We start from the raw sequence: 23,990 nt of genomic DNA, 5'->3' as shown, positions 1-23,990 counted from the left end.
TTTGCTATCTGAAAGCATGGAAAAATTTCAAGTAATCTATCATGGTAATCTATTGAGTAAACTACAAGATGATACTAAATGGGATAACTTTTTTGATTTTTGCTTTATGTGGGTAAATAACTGTATACTCAATTCCATGAAATAATGAAGAGAATTATGGGATAGTTTCCATCTTTAGGACTTTAAGGGAGGTAGGTCTATCATTTTATTTCATTTTACATGGAATACACTTGCCACTAATGTACTTTAAGAATTATTATCTGCAGTCAAAACTTAACACATACAGAATCTTAGTCTCATAGCTCTAGAGGAAGATGTCAAATAATATGTTTAAGATCTAACGATCGATCAGTGCAAAGACCAAAACACTCAAAAATTAGAAATGAGAAAATCATTCCTCAAAAATTAATATTGGATACTTTCCAATTAAACAATTGGTTAAACAGTAATATTCATTATTGTCTTGGTCTTATGGTCCAGGTGAAAGGGCACTGGATCTTTGGAATCAGATCCAAATCAGATCACGCTAACTACAGGCTGGTCCTGTCCATCAGCAATGGGGCAATTGTGGCCAAATCATTTGGCATCTCTGAACCTTAGTTTCCTCACTGATAAACAATGATTATACAATTTGCTTGAAATATGTACCAGAAATGGAGGGAGATAAGACGTTGAGATCATTTGGGGCACTATTAAAATGGACTAGGCAGGATGAAGCTCGGAAATATGGCAGTGGCAGGGAGAGTGGAGGTAATGCCGAATGGGAGGAAGTAATGTAAAAAGGGAAGAGTCAAAGGTTTTGAACCTCAGGGATGGGGAGAGGGCAATAGCAGCACTATCACTGAAGGGGCAGGGGAAAAAGAAAGGAAAGTAAGTTCTATTTTGGACATTTTGAGTATGAAAAGCTAGTGAGACATCCAAGTAAAGATGGGCTTTTCATCAGCACTAAAGAATGGGGGCTGTGGAAAGATGTTAAGATAAAGCAAAAAAGTCTGGAGATGCAGACTTGTGAATAATCTACATGGACGTGATATCATGAACTATGGGAATAAGTAGTTCATATCATTGAGAAAAAAACTTTTGTTGGAAGTCTATTTTTAGAGGCAGAAGAGGCAGATGAAATGGTATAAAAAACAAAGGAGTGGTAGAGAGACAGAAGGAGAACTACTAGGGCATAGCATCATACAAACCATGGGAAGACAGTTTTCAAAAGCAGTAGAAGTGTTGAGGAAGGTGAAAATCAAAGAAAACCCACCAGATTGGAAAACAGTAAAGTCATTTAGAGTAGTGGTAGAGATGGAAGTCTGAGGCGTGAGGGTGTGGTGAAAAACTAGAGGCAGTCAATGTAGACTACTCTTTCTGTCTAGCAGTGAAGATGAAGAGATAGGATAGATTAAGAGGGTAGCAGGAAGAAAGAAAGGTTGTTTTTTAAGAGAGATGTGAGTTGATTGTGGGGTGGAGGCTGGAAAGAAGGAGATTAGTGGAGCAAAGTCCCAAAGGCATTATTAGGAGATTGGATCAAAGAGGTAAGCAGGTGAAATTTGGCAAGATGGAAGGCTACTCCATCTTCTGAGAGTACAGAGAAGGGAAAGAGAATAGGTGACAAAAGAAATCTGAAAGGATAGCCCTTCTTGGTGATAAACAAAGGACAGTGAAATTATTTTATAATCTTTTTGATTTAATAAAGCCTCAATTTTCTTGAAGGATTTTGCTGGGGGGAAAAATCCAGATCTAAAGTAGCATGATATAAAGGTGAAACCTCATACTTCCAAGTTTAATTAACTCTGTTTGAAGCATTTATTATTATCATTCCATTAAAAACAGAAACAAAGATCTATTTTATGTCTTTAAATAATATTTTCCTCAATTGTGTTCCTAATGTCAATGCCAACTATATAATTGCTAGTTAAAAATGGTGTTTAGGAAAACATGAAATATCAATATACTCTATGACCTAAACTGACCAGCCTGAAACCCAGAGAGAGATCACATTATCAGAACACAGATGCCAAAATTTAATTCTATTTAAAAATCCCAAACTATATTCTTCCTCCTATTTCTTGGGCAATCAGAAGCATAAATATTTCTTGGTCAAACTTTCCAGTGATCAAAATATTTGAACCATAAAGAGAAATACTTTATTTGGGACAACTTGAATCCAACAACAGACTATTTAAAAAAAAAAAAAGTCCAGGGGATTGGAGTGGGGAAAGGTGTCCATGAAGCAAATGACTTCCACAGGAATAGAAATAATTGAAATGAGTTTGAAAAATTCCCAAAATGAGATTTTTCTAAAAGAAAGAAGTAAATCTTTCTTCCTTTGAAGCAGGGCGAGCATTCCAAGACACTTCATAAATAAGATTATCTTGCTCTTCAGGATGAGAGAAGAGACATCCTGTTTTTGATACACAATTAAATACACTATCCTCTGTTGTGCCCAAGTGGTGGAGAAATCACTCTTCAACAGTACAATCTAGACATCAAGCAATAAAATCCAAAGGTCTGTTGAATCCACCTTTTCTATTCATATATTGCCTGTGATGGGAGGAAAAAAGTCAATGTTGTTAAGAACATTTTTACAAGACTAAAGTCTGTGATTGTGTTCAATATATTCTTCAAGTCTGTGATGAGGCACTATTCAAAATAGCTTAATTTTTATCAAGAAGGGGAAAAAAAATTACCCAAGTCAAAGTCTATCAGATTTCTTTAAAATAAAAAATATAACTTATAACAAAAGACTCACAAGGGGGACAGTAGCAAAGGAAGAGGAAGGAAAGAGACTTCAAGGACATCTCAAATAAAAAGTAAATGAATCATATTAATTTTAAGTAAAATTCAGAAAAGTTAAAGAGGTATAGAAGAACTTAACAATGGACTAAGTTGAAGATTAAAGAACGTTCTGGCCAAATAAACTCTAAAGCAATTTGAATGCTTCCTTCCTCCTTTATGCACTTGATAATAAAAGAAGGGAGGAGCAAGATCTATATTATTACGATGTGCCTCCACTGAATACTAGGACACAAGGACCAAAAAGTACATTCAGTGGTCACAAAAAATATGTAAGCCTATTGGCTATTTGAAGGCTTTACTTGAAATCAATATATAACCCAATTCATAATTTTCCAGGAGATGTTCATTTTCAAAGATAAAACTAAATAAAAGGGACAAAATTTAAAGAGTTGTATTTGGGTTATAAGTAAGGAATAGGGGGAGAAGGGAAACATCTCAATATGCCAGCAAATATTCCACAGTAAATCATGATGTAAATCTATTATGTCAGAATACAAGAAAGATCACTCCACAAATAAACTAAGAAGATACCAGTGGACTAGGCCTTAAATTTCTACAAACTTGATTATCTTGGAATAAAATTGCTTCTTCCCAATATGTAACTTAGAATGTTATTAGCTTGATCACAAAAAAGCTAGTAACCTATAGTATAGATTGGGAAGATATACATACCTGTACTTCCTCTTCTGAGACACATTTATGGCATATGCATTTACAGAACCATCAACTTTTTTCCCCTGAAAAAACAGAACATGAAGGGTACACTGAGTTCCTTCATTAACAATTTTCTTATTGAACTATGAGCTTTATTGGATACTGTAGACATCTCCTAGCTGTGAAAAGATTTCTTTGAGGCTAAGGGGGTTGTTGAGGGACAAAAGAATAGATAGGGTTTGTTTACTGTTCCTGGTAGCAATCAGTAGGGGAAAGTAGGTAGCGCAGTGGATACAGTGCTAGAGTCAGAAAGACCTGAGTTCAAATATGACCTCAGACATGTACTAGCTGTGTGACCCTGGGCAAATCACTTAACCCTGTTTGCCTCAGTTCCTCATGTGTAAAAATGAGCTGAAGAAGGACATGACAAACCATTCCAGTATCTTTGCCAAGAAAACCTCAAATGGAGTCATAAAGAGTCTGACAAGACTGAAGGAACTGAACAACAACAAAAAGTAATCAGTATTCATAGTTTTTTTTCTATTTCTATGTTTATGCTTACATGAGAAATATGTTTATGACATTCTCAGTACTATTCCATCAGTAAGAAACATTTCTCTTTGGAGGCCAAATTTTAAGTTAACTCTCCCGCTGCTTGATATCATTTCTAGCTATGGGTAGAATAAGTCCTAGGTAGGCAATGCTTAAGTATAATATAGTAATTCCCTAAATAATCTGAAAGACAACAAAATTATCAGATGAATTTAGAAAGGATCAAGACAACATGACTCCTCTTACTAACTTATGTATCATACATCATCCTCAAATTACAATTGAGTTATTTTAATGGTTAGCCAAATTTTCAGGTTATTGAATTTTACATGAGATACAAAAAAGCAAATTGTCAACGCACTGAATTGAGACAATGTACTTACCATTAATAAATGTAAAATGCAAATACTTAATATTCTTCTCCATTGTCTACTCTTTTGTCCATTTATGCTTTAAATATCTGTTTGCATCAGTGATATCTGCTTTAGATTATGAACTCCTAGAACACAGGGATTGTGTCTATTTAGAACAGAACTTTGTATAACAACTACCGTAACACCAGGTATAATACTCATCTGAAGTATGCTGGCATCAAAGTACAAAAAGCATCATTTATTTCCATACTAAGAAGAAAACTACATATGCTTTTAGGATGATCATTTCATATTAGAGAGAAAGAGGTTAATGTGAGAAAAGACACCTGTCAAAGTATTTGAAGCACTGCCATGTGAAAGAGTAATATTTTAAGTTTGTTTGGCTTGGCTTCAGAGAACTTTTAGAATTAGGACAAAGTGTAGAAGTTGCAGAGACAGATTTCAGATTAATATAAGTAAAAACTTCTACCTATCAGAGCTGTTCAGAAGTGGAATGTGGTTCCCTATCACTAGAAATCTTCAAATAAAAACTGTATGATTACTTGTCAAGATTGTTAAGATAAAAATTGGATTATATAATATGTAAGGTCCCTTCCTATTCTAATCAAGGCCAGTATAAAACCTTCAGGGATGCTAGAAAGTACACCCTCTTTGTCGCATATCTTTCTGAAAGTATCACAATCTTTGTGTGGCTTAAAAGGAAAAAAAAATGCACTTTAAGGTCTTCCATCAATTAATTAAGAATTCATTATGTGTCAGGTATTCTGTCAGGCCTTGGTTTTACAAAGACCAGAAAAAAAAAATTAAACAGTCCCTAGTTTTCAGAAACTTAACTTCAATCTTATACACACTCCATTTCCCATCTCTGTGCCTTTGCAGTCTGTCCCCCTCTGTTCTCTCTTTGCCTTTCCCAGACTCTCCCTTTGCCACCATCCCTCAGTAACACCTCTTCTTTTGAAGTTCATAGTATCAAAATTTTCTGCCCTATGAGGATTATGATGGTGACTGTTTGTCTACCCCCCAGGGCATTCTCCATCCTCTCTCAAGGAGTTTACTCGTTGTCCTCCTTTCTTCCCCAACTTGTACCTTTATAATAGGGGCCTTAAACTTCCTAATCTATCAATTCATCAATCTACTTAACTCTCATTGATCTACTCCTTCATTCCACCTCAATCACAGAGTGAGATGGTCACACACTGGATTTCACCATTACCTACAAATGTTCTACTTCCTTAAGAAAAAAAAAACCCTCTTATTATTTCTCTATCTGCCCATGAGCTCCCATCATTCTATCTTTCTTTGTGCTTCACTCTTCTTAAACCTCTTCTTTGCCTTCTTTATGACCTTCAATCCCTCTACTCCTCAGTACTTTCTTAGGTCATTATCCCTGCTCTGTCTTCACTTTTCACTCTTCCCAATCTCTACCCTATAGTTAACCAATTCACTACCACACTATCCAAACCTCAGCAATGGATTACTCTCATCATCTGCCTCCTTTACTCTTGCTTATAATGCTGAATATAACTAGAGGAAGTCACACATGAATGTTGACTGGGAACACTATAAATTCATGTTACACAACTTCAACTGGGCCCTCACTGCAATAAGACAATGCTTTTATTCCTGCCTACATGATTCCCTCTAATCTCACTCTCCACGGAATTTACTCATTTAAGAAAGGATTATGACATGACTGCTCCCTTCTCTCTTCAAGCCTCCCACACAGCCTCCTGCCCTCCTCTCAGCTGAGAAAGTTGAGGCCAACTTATGTGAATTCCCTCTTCTCCTGTTCTCATCTCAAAACACCTTGACATCATCTGTCACTCTCTCCTCTTTTTCCCGTTTCTCACAATGAGGTGGCACATCTCTTTACTGAGACCAACACCTCTTTGTATTTGAACCTATCCTTTCTACACTTCTCCAGAAGATTGAAACTTCAACTATCACTCCCCTCTCTGTAATATTCAAACTCTCCTTATCTTCGTTCCTTCTCTGATACTTAAAAACAAACCTTAGTTTTCTCTACCCTTAACTAGACTCTACTATCCCCTCAAGCTAGATCTTTCCCCCTTTTCTAAGTCAAAGGTTCTAGGAAAAAACGAATTTCTTTTCTTCCCAATCCCTCCCTAAACCTTGGCAATATGCCTTCTGACCTCTTTACTCAATTGAAACTACTCTATCCCAAGTTAAAAATGGTCTCTTAATTGCTAAATGAAATAGTTTTTGTTTTTATCCTATTTGACCTCTACTAAATTTGACACTGTTGACCACTCTTCTCCTAGATAGTCTCTTCCTTTCCCAATTTCTTGACACCACATCCTCCTGGTTCTCTTCTGACCCATATGATGTTCTTTCTCTATATCTTTTGCTGTCCCATCATCCATATTCGTCTCTAACTTCCTAATATCCATATTACTCCCTGACTAGGTATTCCTTAATGCTCTGGCCTGGGTCCTCTTCTCTCTCTCTCAGTAACTTCAACAGTTCCCATGGGCTTAATTATCATTTACATACATATCACTTCCAAGTTTATATATACAACCCCAGTCTCTTCCCCTGAGCTTCAGGTTCATATAACTAAACACTGATTAGATATTTCAAACTGGATGTCCTGGAGACGTTTCAAACTCAACATGTCCCAAACAAAGCTCATTATCACCCCCCTCCTTTCTCCTTGGGTTGACTATTATCATAAGCCTTATTAGCCTATATTTCCCCAAATCTGGATAGGAAATTATCCATTAACACAAGTGCTTGAACAGTGTTAGTTTTTTCTGGAGCAGAAGAGGAAAAAGAGAAAAAAAATCAACATACTGACATATCCCAAACACTCACAACTTAGTTTGCTTAATAAACTGTGGAACAGAAACTATAAGACATATCAGTTCTGGGAACAAAAAGTACAGTTTTAACATATAAAACACAGTTAGAAAGACTTTATATAGGTCCCTATAATCTACTATGCCAGATACCAAATGAATATGGCACATGTAGGAAGAGTATTATTCTTTGTATTATGATAGAAGTTATACAAAGTACTATATGGAAGTCATCGGCAATTGAATTAAATCAACATTTGATCTAACCATTGTGAGACCCATTTATAAAAGAAAAGGAATAACAAACTAGCATCATCATCTCATATCTGATACCAAATTCAAGACAATACTTCTAAGAATAGAGCTCTTTGAATCTTTGTACATTATTTATTTATACACAAACATACTCTGTACCAGGTAAGGTTCATAATGATAAGCAATAATAATAGCTAACATTTATATAGCTTCATTATTACTGATTCTCAGGACTGTACATATATAGCATCAGCTATAAGTATGCTGCCAGTTGATAATCCAATTAATCTTCAATTTTTATTCAACTATGACAGCAACCTCTGCTAAAATGGCAGATCTACTTCATCACATACACACATACATACACAGTACTGTCCTATACTAAATTATGTAATACAACCATATTATACATAGTAGTAGTAATAATGATAATGACAATAATAATAATAATAATAATAATGATGATGATATATTATAGCCTATGTTTGTATCTTATCTCCAAAAAGTCAATAAGTTCCATGAGTGCAGGGACCATGTCTTAGCAAAAGCACAAGAAAATGCATTTCATCTGCTGAAATGAAATTTACTTAGGTGCGTACAAGTTGTAGCCCCACGTGGACTATAAAGCTTCTTGCATGTAAGAACTGTATTGTTTTTCCATCTTGTATCCCTGACAGTGCCTTGTACATTATATGCACCTCAAGTTTGTTGAACTTAACTAACCTAACTTCTCAGAGGGATGTTGTGAGAATTAATTACAATGTTGAGAAAGTGCTACTGGTGGTGGTGAGTCTGAATGTTACTGTGACAAATGTATTTCATAGTAACATAAATGTAAGTTAGTTATAGCACTCCTTATATCCAGCACTAAGTTCACTTAAAAATGAGCATGTCTAAATAACAGAGGAAGAAAAGGCCTTTTCACAGTTGATCTTGGGATTTGGTAGAGCCCAAATTAAACAATGTGTGCACAATATATCAAAGATTCAGGTTATAAAGTAAAAAAAAGAAAGCTATTTTAAAAGCAAGAGTATATCCTGGGAAAATATTTTGAACTGATTAAAGATTTCTTGACTGGCAATACTATTTGATTTTTGAATACTGCTCAAAATACTCTACAACATATTAACAATCCTATACCAAAGAATTAAATTCCATCTTCCTAAACCCATTTTGAAGAATCTATTTGGCAGAAATCATCAGTCTAAGAAAAAAAAGTCTAAATATTCCTCAAATGCAAAACTATATAGATTCTAAATTCCTTCTTTTTAAAGCATATGCAAAAAAGATAATTTAAAGACACTTTGCAGAGTCTTTCATTCTCAAAGTATGAGAAATACAAATTTTCCCATTCATTAAGTGCCTGTGTGTTGGCACTGAGATTATAAAAAGAACTAACACAAATTCCTTCCTGTCAAGGAATTTACCATATAATAGGATATGATATGTACATAAGTAATAAGGATAAAAAGGAAAATGTAGTAAGTGCAAAACTGAGGTCTACACAAAGTACTCACGAAAAGTGTGGGAGATATTACTATAAAGGGTGATGGGGAAGGACTGTGAAGAAAATGAGGGAAGCTTTCATGGAGGACATGGCACCTAGTCAATGAAGAAAAGGACTTCAATAAGTAAAGAAAGAGGGTGAGAAGAACAGTATTTCTAGCATGAGGGACAGCCGAACAAAGGTAGGGTGACAGGAGAAGTAGACAGTGTGGCTGAAATAAAGTACTGAAGCAAAACGATATAAGGCTGGAAAAATAAGTTGGAGCCTTAATATGGATGGCCTTCAATGTCAGGTTAAGGAGGAACATCCAGGTAGAGATTTTTAACAGAATGTTGGACTATAGCAATAGAACCTTTAGGAAAAGTAAGGGGTTGCAGTATAAATTCGAGAGTAACAACTTCAGGAATACTTCAATTATCTGTAGGATAATTGAAGCCATAAAAGTATTTAAGATAGTAATAGCAGCAGCCTCTGCCTTCCCACCCTGGAGAAACCTCTGCCCTGAGGCTTGCTTTCCCAACTGGCAAGGTCCTATCCCAAATCACTATTTCATGAGGGGTCCATCAATATTCATTTCACTCCCAGCTTGATTCACCCTCTGGATTTCTCCAACTTTTCACTAGCTACTTCTCACACACAAACCCCTTTTTCAGGTTCCCTTTATGTGCTGTCTTCCTCAATTAGAAGGCAAGCTTCTTGAGGATAAGGACTCTCTTGTTTATCTACATTTGTGCCCCAGCCCTTAATTGGTACAGAGCAAACACTTCTTAAATGCCTTATATATCTTTACAATGTGCTTTAAAATTTCACAAAATGCTTTATATGCATTATCTTATCTGATCCTTCCAATCTTAGGAAGTATTGTTAGCTACATTTAACAGATAAGAAAATGGAATCTTAGACAGGTAATACAATTTGTCCATGGTCAGTGAAAGAGGTGGGATTTGAAGCCACGTCTTCCTGACTCTAAGTCCAGCATTCTACTATATCTCTGTTGATATCACAAAGATAAGAAATAGTTACAAAGAGGGCTAAAGGGGTGAACCTCTGGGGGAATTCATGTTTAAAAAAAAGCAGGAAAACAATTAAGAGCCAAACAAAAGAGACAGAAAGAATAGTCAAAATGGTAGGGGATGAATCATGAGTCGTAGAAGTCCAGGAAGAAAGAAAAGGGTATGAAGAAGAAAGAGGGAGATGAACAATGTGAAATACTCCAGATATATTGAGGATGGAGACGGAAAGAAAGCCAATGAATTTGGCAACACACATCTTGAAGAATCATTTCAGTAGGCTGATGGGGATGGAATCACTGAGGGGGCAATGAGTCTAAGTTACTCTTCCTAGAAAGTTGGCAGTGAAAGGGAAGCTACTTGAAGGATAGGCTGAGGGGTTAGCAATGGCAAAAACTGTTTTGTTTTGCATCCTTTGTCCCCAAAGGCAAAGGACATAAGAAAGAAAATTTGGGAAGTGAACTGGCTAAAAAGACAGTGTCTAAGAATGGGATTTGGGTTTCTGGACCACAGCTTAAAATACAAGAATGATGGACACAGATAGAGTATATCTCACAAAAACTGGTAAGAATATATAGCTTTTTGCCTGGTGCTATAAAGAGTTTTCCTATAAAAAGGACTCAGGAGAGGGAGAAAAATGCTAAGATCTGTCTAACAAGCTGGATATCATAAAGAGTAGCTACAAAGAAGAAAGCACAGCAGTGCTAGGGATAGGGAACTTTGCCCTCTTCTGCACTTTCATTCTGTACATTAAAAAATTTTTTTTCTTCATGCTCTTTGTTGGTTCCTTCACCTTTTGAAGGACGTAACTTATCATTAAGGCAAATCAAGAAGTGTTTGTGCACATTTTGTTTTTTTCAAGAAGTATGTTAAATCATGCATCTACCTATACATACCTACATACTTATTAAATAAATTGTATATAATAGAAATTTGTAGTTTCTAGTAGATGCCTCTTTCTTGTTCTTTTTTATATACTGAAATGTTTGTATTTGTTAAGTTCACAATAAAAAAGAAAATTTAGTTTAGAGGGAAAAATTTCTATTCTGGATATGTTTCTCACTATTGGGGAAGAACTTACTGGCTAAGGTAAAGATGTTAGAAACTCTGAGGGGAAGGGAATAAGAATTTATTAAATGCCTACTATGTGCCATGCATTGTATTAAGTGCCTATTTGGTCCTCACAACAACCATGAGATGGATGCTATTATTCCGCTTTTACAGCTGAGGAAACTGAGGCAAACAGAGCTTAAGTGAGCCCAGGGTCATTTAACTAGAAAGAGTATGAGACCAAATTTGAACTCAGGTCTTCCTAATTTCAGGACTAGTGCTCTATCCACTGTGCCACTTAGATGCCAACCACTCCCTTTTGGACTGACAGAAGAGAGTAAAGTTGTACTTTGATATGCACACTAGTTTGGGAAAGAAGTTCTCAAAGATTTTAGAGGAAGAATAGGCTGGATGACCAGTTGTCCGGTATGTTATAGCAGGGATTCCTTTTCAGGTTTGGGCTAGATTTGATGAGCCCTGCAGGCCCTTCCAACTCGAGCAAAGTTAAAGGAACTGGGACCAATAGAATCAAGGCCACTGGTAGAGGGATTAGGTTTGGCAAAGAGAAAGCCTAACTCTTCCTGTGAGATTGGAAGCAGTTTTTTTGTGTGTGTGTTTTTTTGCTGAAACAAATCAGCCATAAATATCTGAAGCAAATAGAGAGCACAAGGAAGACCAGAAAGGATCACAGACAAGCAAGATAGCTTTGAAAATTTCATACTGAAGTCATATATTTAAAAAGATAACCAATTTAAGAGTGCTGCTGTCAATATTTTGGCAAATATGAGATGCTTCTATTTTTGATGTCCTTAGGGTATATGTCTGAATAGTAGTGAAATCTCTAGATCAAAAAGTATGGACAATTTTTATCACTGTCTAGTATAATTCAAAATAACTTTCCAGAATGATTGGACACTATCAACACTACCGACAGTGGATCACTCTTAAGCCCATTTAAGTTCTGTTGTTATGGTGGCAAAGCAGATAAAGAGTGCAGGGCCTGAAGTCACTAAGACCTGAGTTCAAATCTGGCCTCTGACACTTGCTAGCTGTGTGACCCTGAGCAAATCATTTAATTGTTTGCCTCAGTTTCCTCATCTATAAAATGAGCTGGAAAAGGAAATAACAAATCACTCCAATGTCTTTGCCAAGAAACCCCAAATGGGGTCATGAAGATTCAAACACAACTGAAAACGACTGAACCGACAACAACAAAAACTGTTGGTCACCAAGAAAAATAAGCACGATAATGGATTGTTATTGTCGGCCAGTGTGCATATTCTTAAGGGACAACTCAAAACGTATTGTTTTAGATAATGTTTCTCAAAAATAAAGTCAGAATTTTTTATTGCAAGATAAACCATAAAGAATTTGAAAACTTTTTGAAAAGTACAGGTCTTCCTAAGTGTGAAAGACTGTATATAATACTATACAGTATAGTACAAAGAGCATCCCTCTGGGGAGATCTGGGTTCAAATCTTGTCTTTTATACTCACTAGCTGTGTGATCCTGGTAGTCACTGAATTTGCACCTTAGTTTTCTCATTTTTAAGTCAGAGGCAACTACTTCACAGACTACTTCACAAGGCTTTTGTCAGTACCTATATAAATGTCAGGTGTTATTCCACATATCTATCTATCTATCTATATGTGCGTATTTATGCACACACACACACACACACATACATATATATAATCTAAAGAACAGAGGGAAAAGTACTTATTTAGTGAAACAGTTCTTTTTCATTCTTTCTCCTTTCCTAAATTTAGTTATGAAAAGAATAACTGTGCTTCTCAATCTTTATATGGCATTAAAAGAACATGCAAAAATGGCACAACTTCTCTGGCTGAATTCAAATTGGACTGCTGAGAAGTTTTCCTTACTTTTGTGGTGTCAAAGGAAGCAAATCCCATTAATTTCATCATTTCAATTTCTTCTTCTGTTTTGCCTTCCAAGTCTTCTTCTACAAAAATAAACAAATAATTTTTAAACTTCTTTCGTTAGGGCAGGCAAATAGATTATAAGGAATCAACACATTGATGTTCATTCTACCACTTCATAGCAAAGCCCAGCACCAAAATAGAAAAAAAAATTAAAAAACAAAAACAAAACAACAAAACTCCAACAAACTTTTCTCCACTTAAGATCCCCACAAGTCTTGAAATATTTGAAGCGCTGTCACATAAAGAGAAATTAAAACTTATTTTTTTGTAGCTTGAAGGCAAAACTAGAATCAATGCCAGAAAGTTACTGGGAGTAGATTTTGGGCTTTTAATAAAGGAATACCTGATAATTAGAATTGTCCAACAACTATATGGACTCCCTTGTTAATTATTGAGTTCTCCATCTCCAAAAGCATTTAAGCAGAGGTTGTCTGGGATACTATATAGGGGATTCCTGCATGAGATGAAAGGCTAGACTAATAATCTCTAATGTTCTAACTCTAACAGCCTATAAGTCCGTGACTATAAATCAAGAACCAGGAAACATTTACATACCATGTTCCTTTTCTTGGAGCAGAGGGCTGGAAAAGCCTTGCCCCATACTATAATGCAGGACTTTAAAATAACCCAATCCAAAAGGAAACTGCCTTCCTTTAATGGCACTTCCTTGAAAGAAAATTCCTTTACTTCTCTTTTTCTAAAATTCTAATATTTTTAGGTCATGAAGTGATGGTAGTTAAAGTTCACAGAATCACATAAGAAATCTTTCTAAAACATCCAAAACATCTCTGACAAGCCTTCAAGTAAGGGTCACTTGAAATTGTTACACACCTTTATAAGAAATGAGATGTAATTAGAGCAATTTTTTAAAAGCAACAAGCACAAATTAAGATAAAAATACAAAGACTGTTGGAAAACACTTTTACCACCTAACTGGACATATCTAAATAAGGTTATGTGTATGTTAGGTCTTGTAATATTACCAGTAATTTGACGTTCTTTGCTTTTTGTTTCTTTAGTTTCTTTCTTCTCATCATCCCTCCTTTCTTTTAGCCGGGAAGGGGAAGGAGAAGAAGATCGGTGCCTTCTTGGGGATCTGGTATCAGATAAGTATAAACTTTAGAAACAAAAATATGCTGCAGTAATAAAATCAACATAAGTCCAGGGACTAAATGTCTGAAAAAGAAGGCTGTAGGAAAACAAAAATAGTTGTCCCACTACCTAATCAAAAGATGTAAGCTTTGCCTGGTCCTGTGAATATTTACACAAATTAAATAGAATTTCCTGTGACTTTTTACTTCTTAGTTCCACTTCACACACAACATATGCAAATAAAGGAGTGGGTGCTAGGGTGATAAAAAGTTTAGGTAAGAAGAGACTCTATAGAGCTTGCACATTAGTATTTCTATCTGGAACAAATGGTATAGATAGACAAGTTGGGCCAGAGTTGAATGGCAAGAGAGTGGGCTGAATTACTACTTTCAGGAAACCACAAAGCTCTTTTATAGATCCTGAGCTTCACATGAAAGCAAAGGCTCATCTTTTTAATACTAATTGTTGATGTTTCTTTACAGCAGTGAGATATGGAATACAACTGCTTCCAAAGAATTAAAAAAGAGTATCATGAAGAGGGCAATGAAGAAGAAGGTATGTGCAGATTTCAACATAAAACCAAATAGGCTGCCAAAAAAGAATAAAAGATGTCATCATGAAATTGTATGAAAAGAAGAAGGTAGGCTGATCACATGAGACAATAGGTGTTACATTACTACCCCCGAATGATAGCGGAACCTTGAACTGATGCAGTGAAGTATGTAGAACAATTTCTATAATAACAACAATGATGTAACTTTGAAAGACTTAGGAACTCTGATCAACACAATGACCAATCACAATTCCAGAAGACTCATGATGAAACATGCTCCCAATCCTGATAGAGAGGTGGTGAACTCAGAGTGCAGATTGAGACATACTTTTCGGACATGGCCAATGAAGGAATTTGTTTTGCTTGACTATTCACATTTGTAACATGGGTTTTGTTTTTCTTGTATTCTCAATGGGGCCTAGAAGGATGGGGGAATGCCAGAGGGAAAGGAGGAACTTCATGAAAATAAAATAAAATTTTAATTTAAAATTTTTTTTTAAAAATGGGTGGATCCCCACTGGTGATTTTATGGAAGGACAAGAGTCCGACAAGATGGACAAGTATGATTGGTTTTTGATTTGTATCATTAGAGGGAACTCCTGAACTGATGAAATCACAGATCCATTTAAATATTAAAAAGAGAACCACTATCTCATGGAGCTCACAATCTAATAAGAGAATATAACAACAACAACAACAAAATGCAGATAACTAGAATACAAAATGTTACAATTAGGTCCTGATCAGTGCGAATAAAGAATCACAAGAAATAGTCACATTATTTGAATTCACACTGCATATCTATTGGGCTGGAACCAATGAACATTTTGTACAATTATACTTTCAATGAGTGTGAATTCAAATACACAACCATTCTACAGGATTATTCACACTAATTGGGACCTAGATGTACATAAATGTATAAAGAAAGCACAAAGTGCTATAAGAGATTCGAGGAGGAAAAATATGGTTAGTAAATGAGAGTATGACACCAGTATGAATAGGATTGGCAAAAAGAAAGAGGAAACTGTTTATTCATTGTAATGATTAATATTATTAAAGGTAGAGTGCATCTTATTCTTTTAGGAGCTCACATTCTGGAACGTATACCTGAATAAGGTGAGAATAAGTTTCACTGCCATGGGTAGATCTCAAAAAAATCCAAAACTCATCACGAAAGACAAAACAACAAATAGCAGTCAATTTAGTTTTACTGCTTCAATGCCCCTTTGGCTCCTTACCTGGACCTCCTCCTATGTGGAGAGCGAGAACGACTCCTCCTCCTATCTCTCTCTCGGGATCGGGACCGTTCTCTACGCCTTCTCTCTCTCTCTCTGGATGTAGAACGGGATCGTCTACGCTCTAACAGAACAGAAAAGAAAATAAGAAATAAAAAGGATTTTTGAGACCATCTAATCCTAACCTCTTATTTTACAAGAAAGAAAATGAGTCCTAAAAGTGATTTCTTCAAAGTCACACAGCTATTTAGTGACAAAGCAGTCTACACAACTTGGGTTACTGACTACCAATTCCAGATTCTTTCTATTAAATCATGCTGCCTCCCTCAGATAACAACCAAGACTATGTCTTTTGGATATGACATCCCTGACTAGCTGCCAGCCAAAAGGCACCATCTCTTACCAGCCATCCTATCAGTACTGGATTCATTCTCTTACTCTTTCCTACACACTGTGCCAAGAGGAGGAATAAGCATATTCCCTGCTTCTTATTACCACTTACAGAAAACCCTCCTTTTGTTGCCATCACTCAGCAACTTACATTTCTCTGAAGTTTATTTGATACTTCTCTATGACTCCATCCAAATTCTGGTTGGTATTATCTACTAGTTCCTAGATCATTCTCCTTCTTTTTCCGAGGGTTCAGCACCTGGCTTACATAATCAGTCTCTAACCTCAGTCTTTATAGTTGAGGTATGCATACACATTGCTGTCTTCCTAATACCTGGACCTCCCAAGTCATCTCAATTATTACCATGTTCTACATCTTCAAACTACCACCTTAGCCACACAGAGGAGTGGTCATACCCTTGATTTCATTCTCACTCATAACTCTGACCTTCTTGAACTAGACCTATGAAATTATTTTCATAGGCCATACCCTCCTGTCCTTCCATGTCTCATTTTTATACATCCTAAACTTATTTATTCTCTTCCTGATCTCGTCACTATATCCCTTCCAGTTTTTACAACTCATTCCTGCTCTAAAACCACCTTCCTACCTTCAAAAAGCTTGACTTTAACTTGCTTAACTTTAGTCTTCTTTCCTTAAATCCCTTGCCACACCCTGCCCCATTACCACTCATTCTTTTCCAAATGGGAACCTGGTTTTTGTCCCTACTATCTACCTTCCCCAATCTTACTCATGTTGAGAAACATTGCTATTCAGGTTCCCTACAAATTTATATGAGGTAACCTTAGCTAGGTCTTTGCTACTATGCCACAATTCTTTTTACTCATCTTGTATTGACTTTTTATCACCCTCTTTTGCATCTATTCCAAATAGTTTCTTTCCAGCCACATGCACTACTCTCTCTTCCCCAGAAGATCTCATGCCTTCTGTTGTACCCTTTATCCCGTATCATCTTCTCTCACGCCTCAAAACACCATCTCCCTCCAGGAATTTTCCATTTCATTCACATTCTCTCCCTAACCTAATCGTATTTCACTTTATGTAGTGGCTTTTCCTGCCACCTATACACATGCCCCGCGCTCCTATGTCCTTAAAAAAAAATTTATCTTGTAGAACCAAGAAAATATACAAAATGACCACAACAATGTAAACAGAAGCAACAAAAGAACCAAACTGAATTGGGCAAAATTATAATGACCAAGAACATAAGAAATCACCTCTCTCTGCTTCTTTGCAGAGGTGAAGGACTATGGGTGTGGGGCACCGCATATGTCAGACTTTTCCAATGTGTTAGTTTTGCCACACAGTTTTTTTCCCCCCTTTTATTTTTTGATATAAGAGATAGCTCTCTGAGATGATGAGGGAGGAGCTAAAGGGAAAGGTATATTGGGAAATGTGGTGATCTAAGAACAAAAGATATCAATAAAAATTTATTTAGGAAAAAATATCCTTACTTTATCCTGCCATCCCTTCAAGCTATCATCCTATTATCACTCTTTCTTTTATAGCAAAACTCCTTAAAAAAAAAAAAGACACCTAAACTCACTGCTTCTGTTTCTTTACCTCTACTCTGTCTCTAGATTTTTTCAATGTACTACTTGACTGAAAGTTCTTTCTCTAAAGTTATCAGTGTTCTTAACTGCTAAATCCAACAACTTTTCTCAGTCCTAATCCTTCTTGCTGATACCATGTAATAAACCCTTTGGGAACAGGGATGGTTTTATTCTTTGTACCTCCAGTGCCTGGCACATACTGCACATTTAATATTTAATAATTTAATAACGCTTATTACTCAACTGGCCTCTATAAAGGTATCTGACACTGTTGAACACTTTCTGCTCTTGGATACTCCTTTCTGCATGGGTGTTCTTTTTCTTTCTGGTCAATTAACAAACATTTATTTTTCTCCATCTCCCCTCCACCCAAATACGAAAAAATAAAACACTTATAATAAACGTACACAGTCAAGCAAAACATATTCCTATTTGGCTGTGTCCAAAAATGTATCTCATTCCGCAGTCTGGAGCTAGGTAACATTCTTCATCACTGGTCTTCTGGAATCAGAGTAAATCACTGTTTTGATGATCAGAGTTCTTAAGCCTTTCAAAATTGGTTGTTTTTACAATGTTGTTGTTATAATATAAATAGTTCTTGTTTTTCTCACTTCACCCTGCCTAGGTTTACATAAGTCTTCTCAGGTCTCTCTTATAGAATAATAGTACTCCATTATATTCATGTACAATAACTTGTTCTGCTACACCCCAATTGATGGACATCCTCTTAGTTTTGAGTCCTTTGCCACCACGAAAAGAGCAGGTATAATATTATATATATACACACACACGCATATATAATACATAACATATATTAGATATATTATATATCACATATATATAATATATACAACTTATATAACTTCTATATAGAACCTTTTCCGCTTTCCTTGATCTCTCTGGAATATAGTCCTAGCTGTGGTATCACTGGTTCAAAGGGCATGTACTGCTTAGGTTTTCTTTACAATGGTTTCTTGGTTTCCCTCTTGTCTAGTCAATCTTCAGTCTCTTCTAGGATCACCATCCATGTCCATCCCCCATGCATGAGCATAGCACAGGCCTCTGTTCTGATGTTCTGACACCCCTTGCCCTCCCCCCTTCTATAGTCTCTCTTTTGGAAACTTAATAAGATTCCATGGGTTCAATTATTATCTCTATGCAGACGACTTTCAATTTACATAACAAATCCTCATCTTTCCCTTGAGCGTCTCCAATTGCTTGCTGGCCATCTTTACTGAGATGCCTCATCTAACAGAGAATTTATTATCTTCCCCCCCAAAACCCACCCACCCCTCTTCCTAACTTCCCATGTCCAGGGTACCACCATCCTTCCTTCTAACCAAAATCACAACCTAGAGTCATTCTTGAGAGGCAATGTAGCATAAGGGATAAAGTCCTGGACTTGGAGTCAAGAAGCCCTGGACACGAATTCTGCCTCAGATACTTAGCAGCTATGTGACCCTCAGGTGTCACTTAACCTCTCTGAGCCTCAGTTTCTTCATTTGTAAAATGAGGGAGCTGGACTCAATAACATCTAAAGTCTCTTCCAGCACTAGCTCCACGGTCTTTCTTCTCCCTCACCATCCATATCCAATCAGTTGCCAAGTCTTGTAGATTCTTTCTCTAAAACATCTTTTGCACGCATTCCCTTCTACCTACCCTTAAGTCAAAATCCTAGTTCAGTTCCTTGTCACCTCTTCCATGCCTTAACTACTACAACAATTTCCTAATCGGTCTCCCTAAATTGACATCCCTAAAGCACTGCTTTGACCACATCATTCTCCTACTCAAGAAACTTCAGTGATCTCCACTGGCCCTACAACATAATACAAACTCGTCTGGCATTTAAATTCCTTCACAATCTGCCTCCAACCTAACTTTGAAGACTGATTTCATGATACTCCCTCTCATGTATTCCATGTTCCAGCTCAAGTAACCTCCTTGTTCCTATCCATACATGATATTCTATTTCTTTCCTCAGTGCTTTTGCATAGGCTGCCCTCATGCATATAATCTCCTCCCTCCTCCTTTCCACCTGTTTGAATCCCAAGCTCTCTTCAGGGCTTTGTTCAAGCACAACTTCCAATACAAGACCTTTCCTGATCCCAGTTCATAGGGGTTTCCTTCCCCACAAAGGCCACCCCCCCATTACTTTGCATCTGCTTATCTATTTACATAGTAATTCCTGCCCTTAGTAGTAAAATATAAGCACCTTGGTAGCAGGGACTGTTTCATTTTTGTCTTTGTATCCTCAGTCCTTGTAGAGTGCCTTGTAATAGGCATGTAGTAAATGCCTGTTGGAATTAGGTTGAATTCTTCCTTTTTATTTAATTCCCAGAACAATCAATTCTGAAATCATGACTTAGTGGATAGAGAGATTTGGCCACATCTCCCCCAAGGGAGGACTTGATTTCTCCCCCAAGTGAGGACTTGATTATCTTCATAATATGACAAAGTATCAAGGACTAGCACTTAAAGTTTCTTCCTTCTCCCTCCAAGTTTTACCATCCTTTAGAGTCCATTTCCCATGATCTTTTTTCCTCTGAATATCTATAGCACTTATTCTATCACTCATTTGGAATTGAGCAGAGACTGACTAATTAGCTTTTTATTTATGAGACTTGTAATCTAAGTAAATTCCAAGAACATGAAGGGCAGAGATCAAGCCTTATTCAACATAATAAACAGTAATTAAGCATTTATTGTGTACAGAACACTGTACTAGGCATTAGATTGAAACAAAGTTTAGGCTAAACATAGATGCCCATACAGAGCTTATGATCTAGTAGAGAGAAAACAGAAAAGAATATTATAATACACTACATTTTGAGATAAATGCATTGCCATTTATATTTTTCTATGTGAGGTTCAAAGAAGTCAGAAAGGCTTTATGGAAGAGGAAGCATCTCAATCAGGTTTAAAAAGAAAATTAGGAGTCTGACCTGTGAAACAGTGGCTATGATCCTGGACTTGGAATCAGGAAGACCAGAGCTCAAATCCTTGCCTCAAATACTTTCTAGCTGTCTAGCCTTAGGCAAGTCACTTAACTTCTCTTGGTCTCAGTTTCTTTATCTATGAAAATGAAAATAACATCCACTTTGCAAGGATGTTTTGAGAATCAAATGAGCTAATATATGTAAAGCACTTTTTAACTTAAAGTATTATATAAATGTTTGCTATTATAAGCATTAATATGAAATAGGCTAAATAAAAAGGTAGAAAAGGACAATGTATTGGGGGGAAGGATGAAGTCAAGTTTTTCTGGAGCACAGATTAGGTACAGGGTAGTAGTATGAAATGTAATTAGAAAGGTAGGGTGGTGTCAGACCCTCAATGGTCTTCAAAGACAGGATAAGGCATTTGAATTTCACATGAAAGGCAACTCGGGGTGAGTGGGAAAGGGGGCAGGGCAGGAAGCACTGAAATGTTCTAGCAAATGGATATGTCCAAACTGGTGCCATTTTTCAAGATTATTCTGGGATCATTTATCTAAATGGTCCTCTGTCCTCTTTTCTCCAGTCAAACTTTTATCCTATAGTTCAGGTCCTCATCACTTCTCACCTGGACTAATAACACATAAAACCTTTTAATTCTTCCCTCTGCCTCTAATCACTGTCTTTTCCACACCACTCATTACACAGCTTCGAATTTGATATTCCAAAAACACAGATGGAACCATGTCACTCAGCTACTCAAAAATCTTCAGTGGCTCCCTAGGACAAAATGCCAACTTTCAGCTTGGCACTTAAAGTCCTCTAAATGTGGTTCCCAACTACCTTTCCAACTTTATTTTAAAATTATTTCCCTTCCCACAATCTCTATTCTAGTCAAAGTAGTCTGATAGCTGTTCCCCATACAAAACAATTCACCTCCTATCTCTTGGTCTTTGCTCAAACAGTACCTCCCATCTGGAATGCACTCCCTCATACATGCCTCAAAGAATCTCTAGTTTCCTGCAAAACACAGCTCAGCTGTCCTCTCCTCCAAGAGGCGTTTGCTGATGCTGCCCGTTATCTTATGCTTTCCCTTTTGAAAATATGCCATTACTAGAACAGAAGTTCTTTGAAGGTTAGTACTTATCTATTTTTGCCTTTGTATCTTCAATTTATCAGTACCTCACACAGAGTAGGTGCTTAATAAATGTTTACTGAATTCAGTTGAGGAAGTGGAATGATCATATATGGCCCTCCCTTTATATCTTTTACAGTGTAGGGACCTCCTAATAGTGAAGAAGAAAAAGTACTGGCCTTGCTGGGTTCCAGTTTCTGCTCTGACACTTAGTAGCTATGTGACAATGAACAAGACAGTTCCCTCTTTCTGGCCTCAGCTTTCTCTGCTGTAAAGAGAAAAAAACCAAGACTTGCACTACCTATGTTAGGACCATGATTTAGATCTGGAAAAGCTCTTCAAGGTACACTTAAATCACTGTAAAGATAACAAAACTAAGTCCATTAAGATCAAACAATGTGAAACTCAAATTTTAATTCAGACCCTCTGAAAATTGAATAATTGACTTTGTAAACGTTAAAATACTACTTAAATATGAACTATTATTATCATAAAATGCTGATTTGGGTAAGAAAGGGTTTGTTGTTGATTATGCTATAATAAGAAAAGCTGTGGTCTGGGAGTCAAGAGATCTGTATTTGAAACTCACTTTGGCATCTGAGTGGAGAATGGAATAGAGTGAGGGAGATTTGAAGCAGAGAGACCAATTACGAAATTGTTGCAATAACCTAGAAGTGAAGGGAAGAGTAGTGTCAGTGAAACCCAGAGAGGAGAAATTATCCAGAAGATGGTCCACAGTGTCCAATACCGAAAATTAAGTCAAGAAAAACTGTGACTGGGAAAAGACTATCAAATTTGGCAATTAAGAGGTGACTGCTAACTCTGGAGAAAGCAGTTTCAGTTAAATGATAAGGTCACAAGCCATACTTGATGGGTTTAAGAAGCAAAAGAAGGAGCTCCCAGGGAATAGTCTCGATAAAGAGGTAAAATCCTCAGCGGAGAGACAGATGGGAGAGATTGCAGGAGAGGCCTGAGGGAAAAGAAGGTGCATCACAGCTTAGGGGAATGAGGTAATGACCGGAAGGAATAAAAGGATTGACTTGCGGCCGTTAAGTCCCAGTTGTGGTAGGATACCGTTAATTTGCTCTGGGCATTTTCTCTGGCCGGCCTCCGTGCCTCCCTCCACATCTCCACCTCCTGGCTTCCCTAGCTTCCTTCAAGTCCCAACTAAACTCCCATCTTCTACAAGAAGCCCTTTGCAACCCCTTTTAATTTTAGTACCTTCTCTCTGTCAATTATTTCCTATTTATCCTCTCTGTAGCTTGTTTGCGGACGTTTGTTTGCCTGTTGTCACCCGGTCAGACTGTGAGCTCCTTGAGGGCAGGCTGTCTTTTGCTTTTCTTGGATGCCCAGCGCTCCGCTCAGCGCCCGGCACGGGAGACCAAGCTTATGCAAAGCTTCGCTTCCTCACCGACACCGAGGCCCGCGCTTGGGACAACGCACCGCTCCCTCCCTGACGAAAGTAAACAAACAACCACCACCTGCTCCCAGGCCCGGGGGCGCAGGCCCAGGCGCCGGCTCTGAGGGAGCCAGGGCCGCCGCAGGCTGGGCCCGGCCTTCCCGGCGAGAAACCGCTCAGGCACCGCCGTCCGAGCGAGGGAAGGAAGGAAGGAGGGAGGGAAGCAGGGACAGACCCACAGCGGAGGGGCAGACTCTCGGCCCGCCGTCTAACTCACTCACCCCTCCGTGGGGAACGGCTCCGGCTCCGGCCCATGACCCGCCGCGGGCGCCACTTCCGCCGGACTAAGAGCCAGAAGGCGAAGACTCGTAGCCTAAGCGGGAATCGGAGCACTTCCGCTGGGGCCGTGTTGTGTGCCCGGAAGTCCGGCTAGGCAACATCCACCCTCCGATTTGGAGTTCCGCTTCCGGCCCAGCTAGCCCTTGCCAAAGAACCTCCGGGCTCCTAGTGGATGTGGTCCTGAGGAGAAGTCCTAAGAGACGTTCCCAACCCGCGATGCTCCAAAACTGCCGCGAGGTGCCCCTCCCTTTCAGGCCTGGTGTTGTTTACTCGTTTTTTCAGTCGTGTCTGAGTCATCATCACTCCATTTGGATTTTCTTGGCAAAATACTGGAGTGATTTGCCATTCCTTCTCCAGCTCATTTTACAGATGAGGAAACTGA

The 23,990-nt window shown here is 37.6% G+C and overlaps 1 protein-coding gene across 1 annotated transcript; it reads right to left on the bottom strand.

The window, feature by feature from the left end:
- Nucleotides 1–2,115: 2,115 nt before the first annotated feature.
- SNRNP27 (small nuclear ribonucleoprotein U4/U6.U5 subunit 27) lies at nt 2,116–23,677 on the bottom strand. The gene is made up of 6 exons (XM_027864975.1): nt 23,551–23,677; nt 15,841–15,961; nt 13,938–14,050; nt 12,895–12,974; nt 3,463–3,527; nt 2,116–2,535 (listed from the first exon to the last, which is right to left on the bottom strand). Exons 1-6 carry the CDS (start codon nt 23,582–23,584, stop codon nt 2,481–2,483), a joined length of 468 nt encoding a protein of 155 aa, XP_027720776.1. The 5' UTR covers nt 23,585–23,677; the 3' UTR covers nt 2,116–2,480.
- Between the last annotated feature and the right edge of the window lie 313 nt (nt 23,678–23,990).

This window comes from Vombatus ursinus, unplaced genomic scaffold (genome assembly GCF_900497805.2).
Source record: "Vombatus ursinus unplaced genomic scaffold, bare-nosed wombat genome assembly UNPS02014778.1, whole genome shotgun sequence".
NCBI lineage: Eukaryota > Metazoa > Chordata > Mammalia > Diprotodontia > Vombatidae > Vombatus > Vombatus ursinus.
Note: the sequence above shows the minus strand (reverse complement) of the source record. Positions and strands in the feature narration are given on the sequence as shown.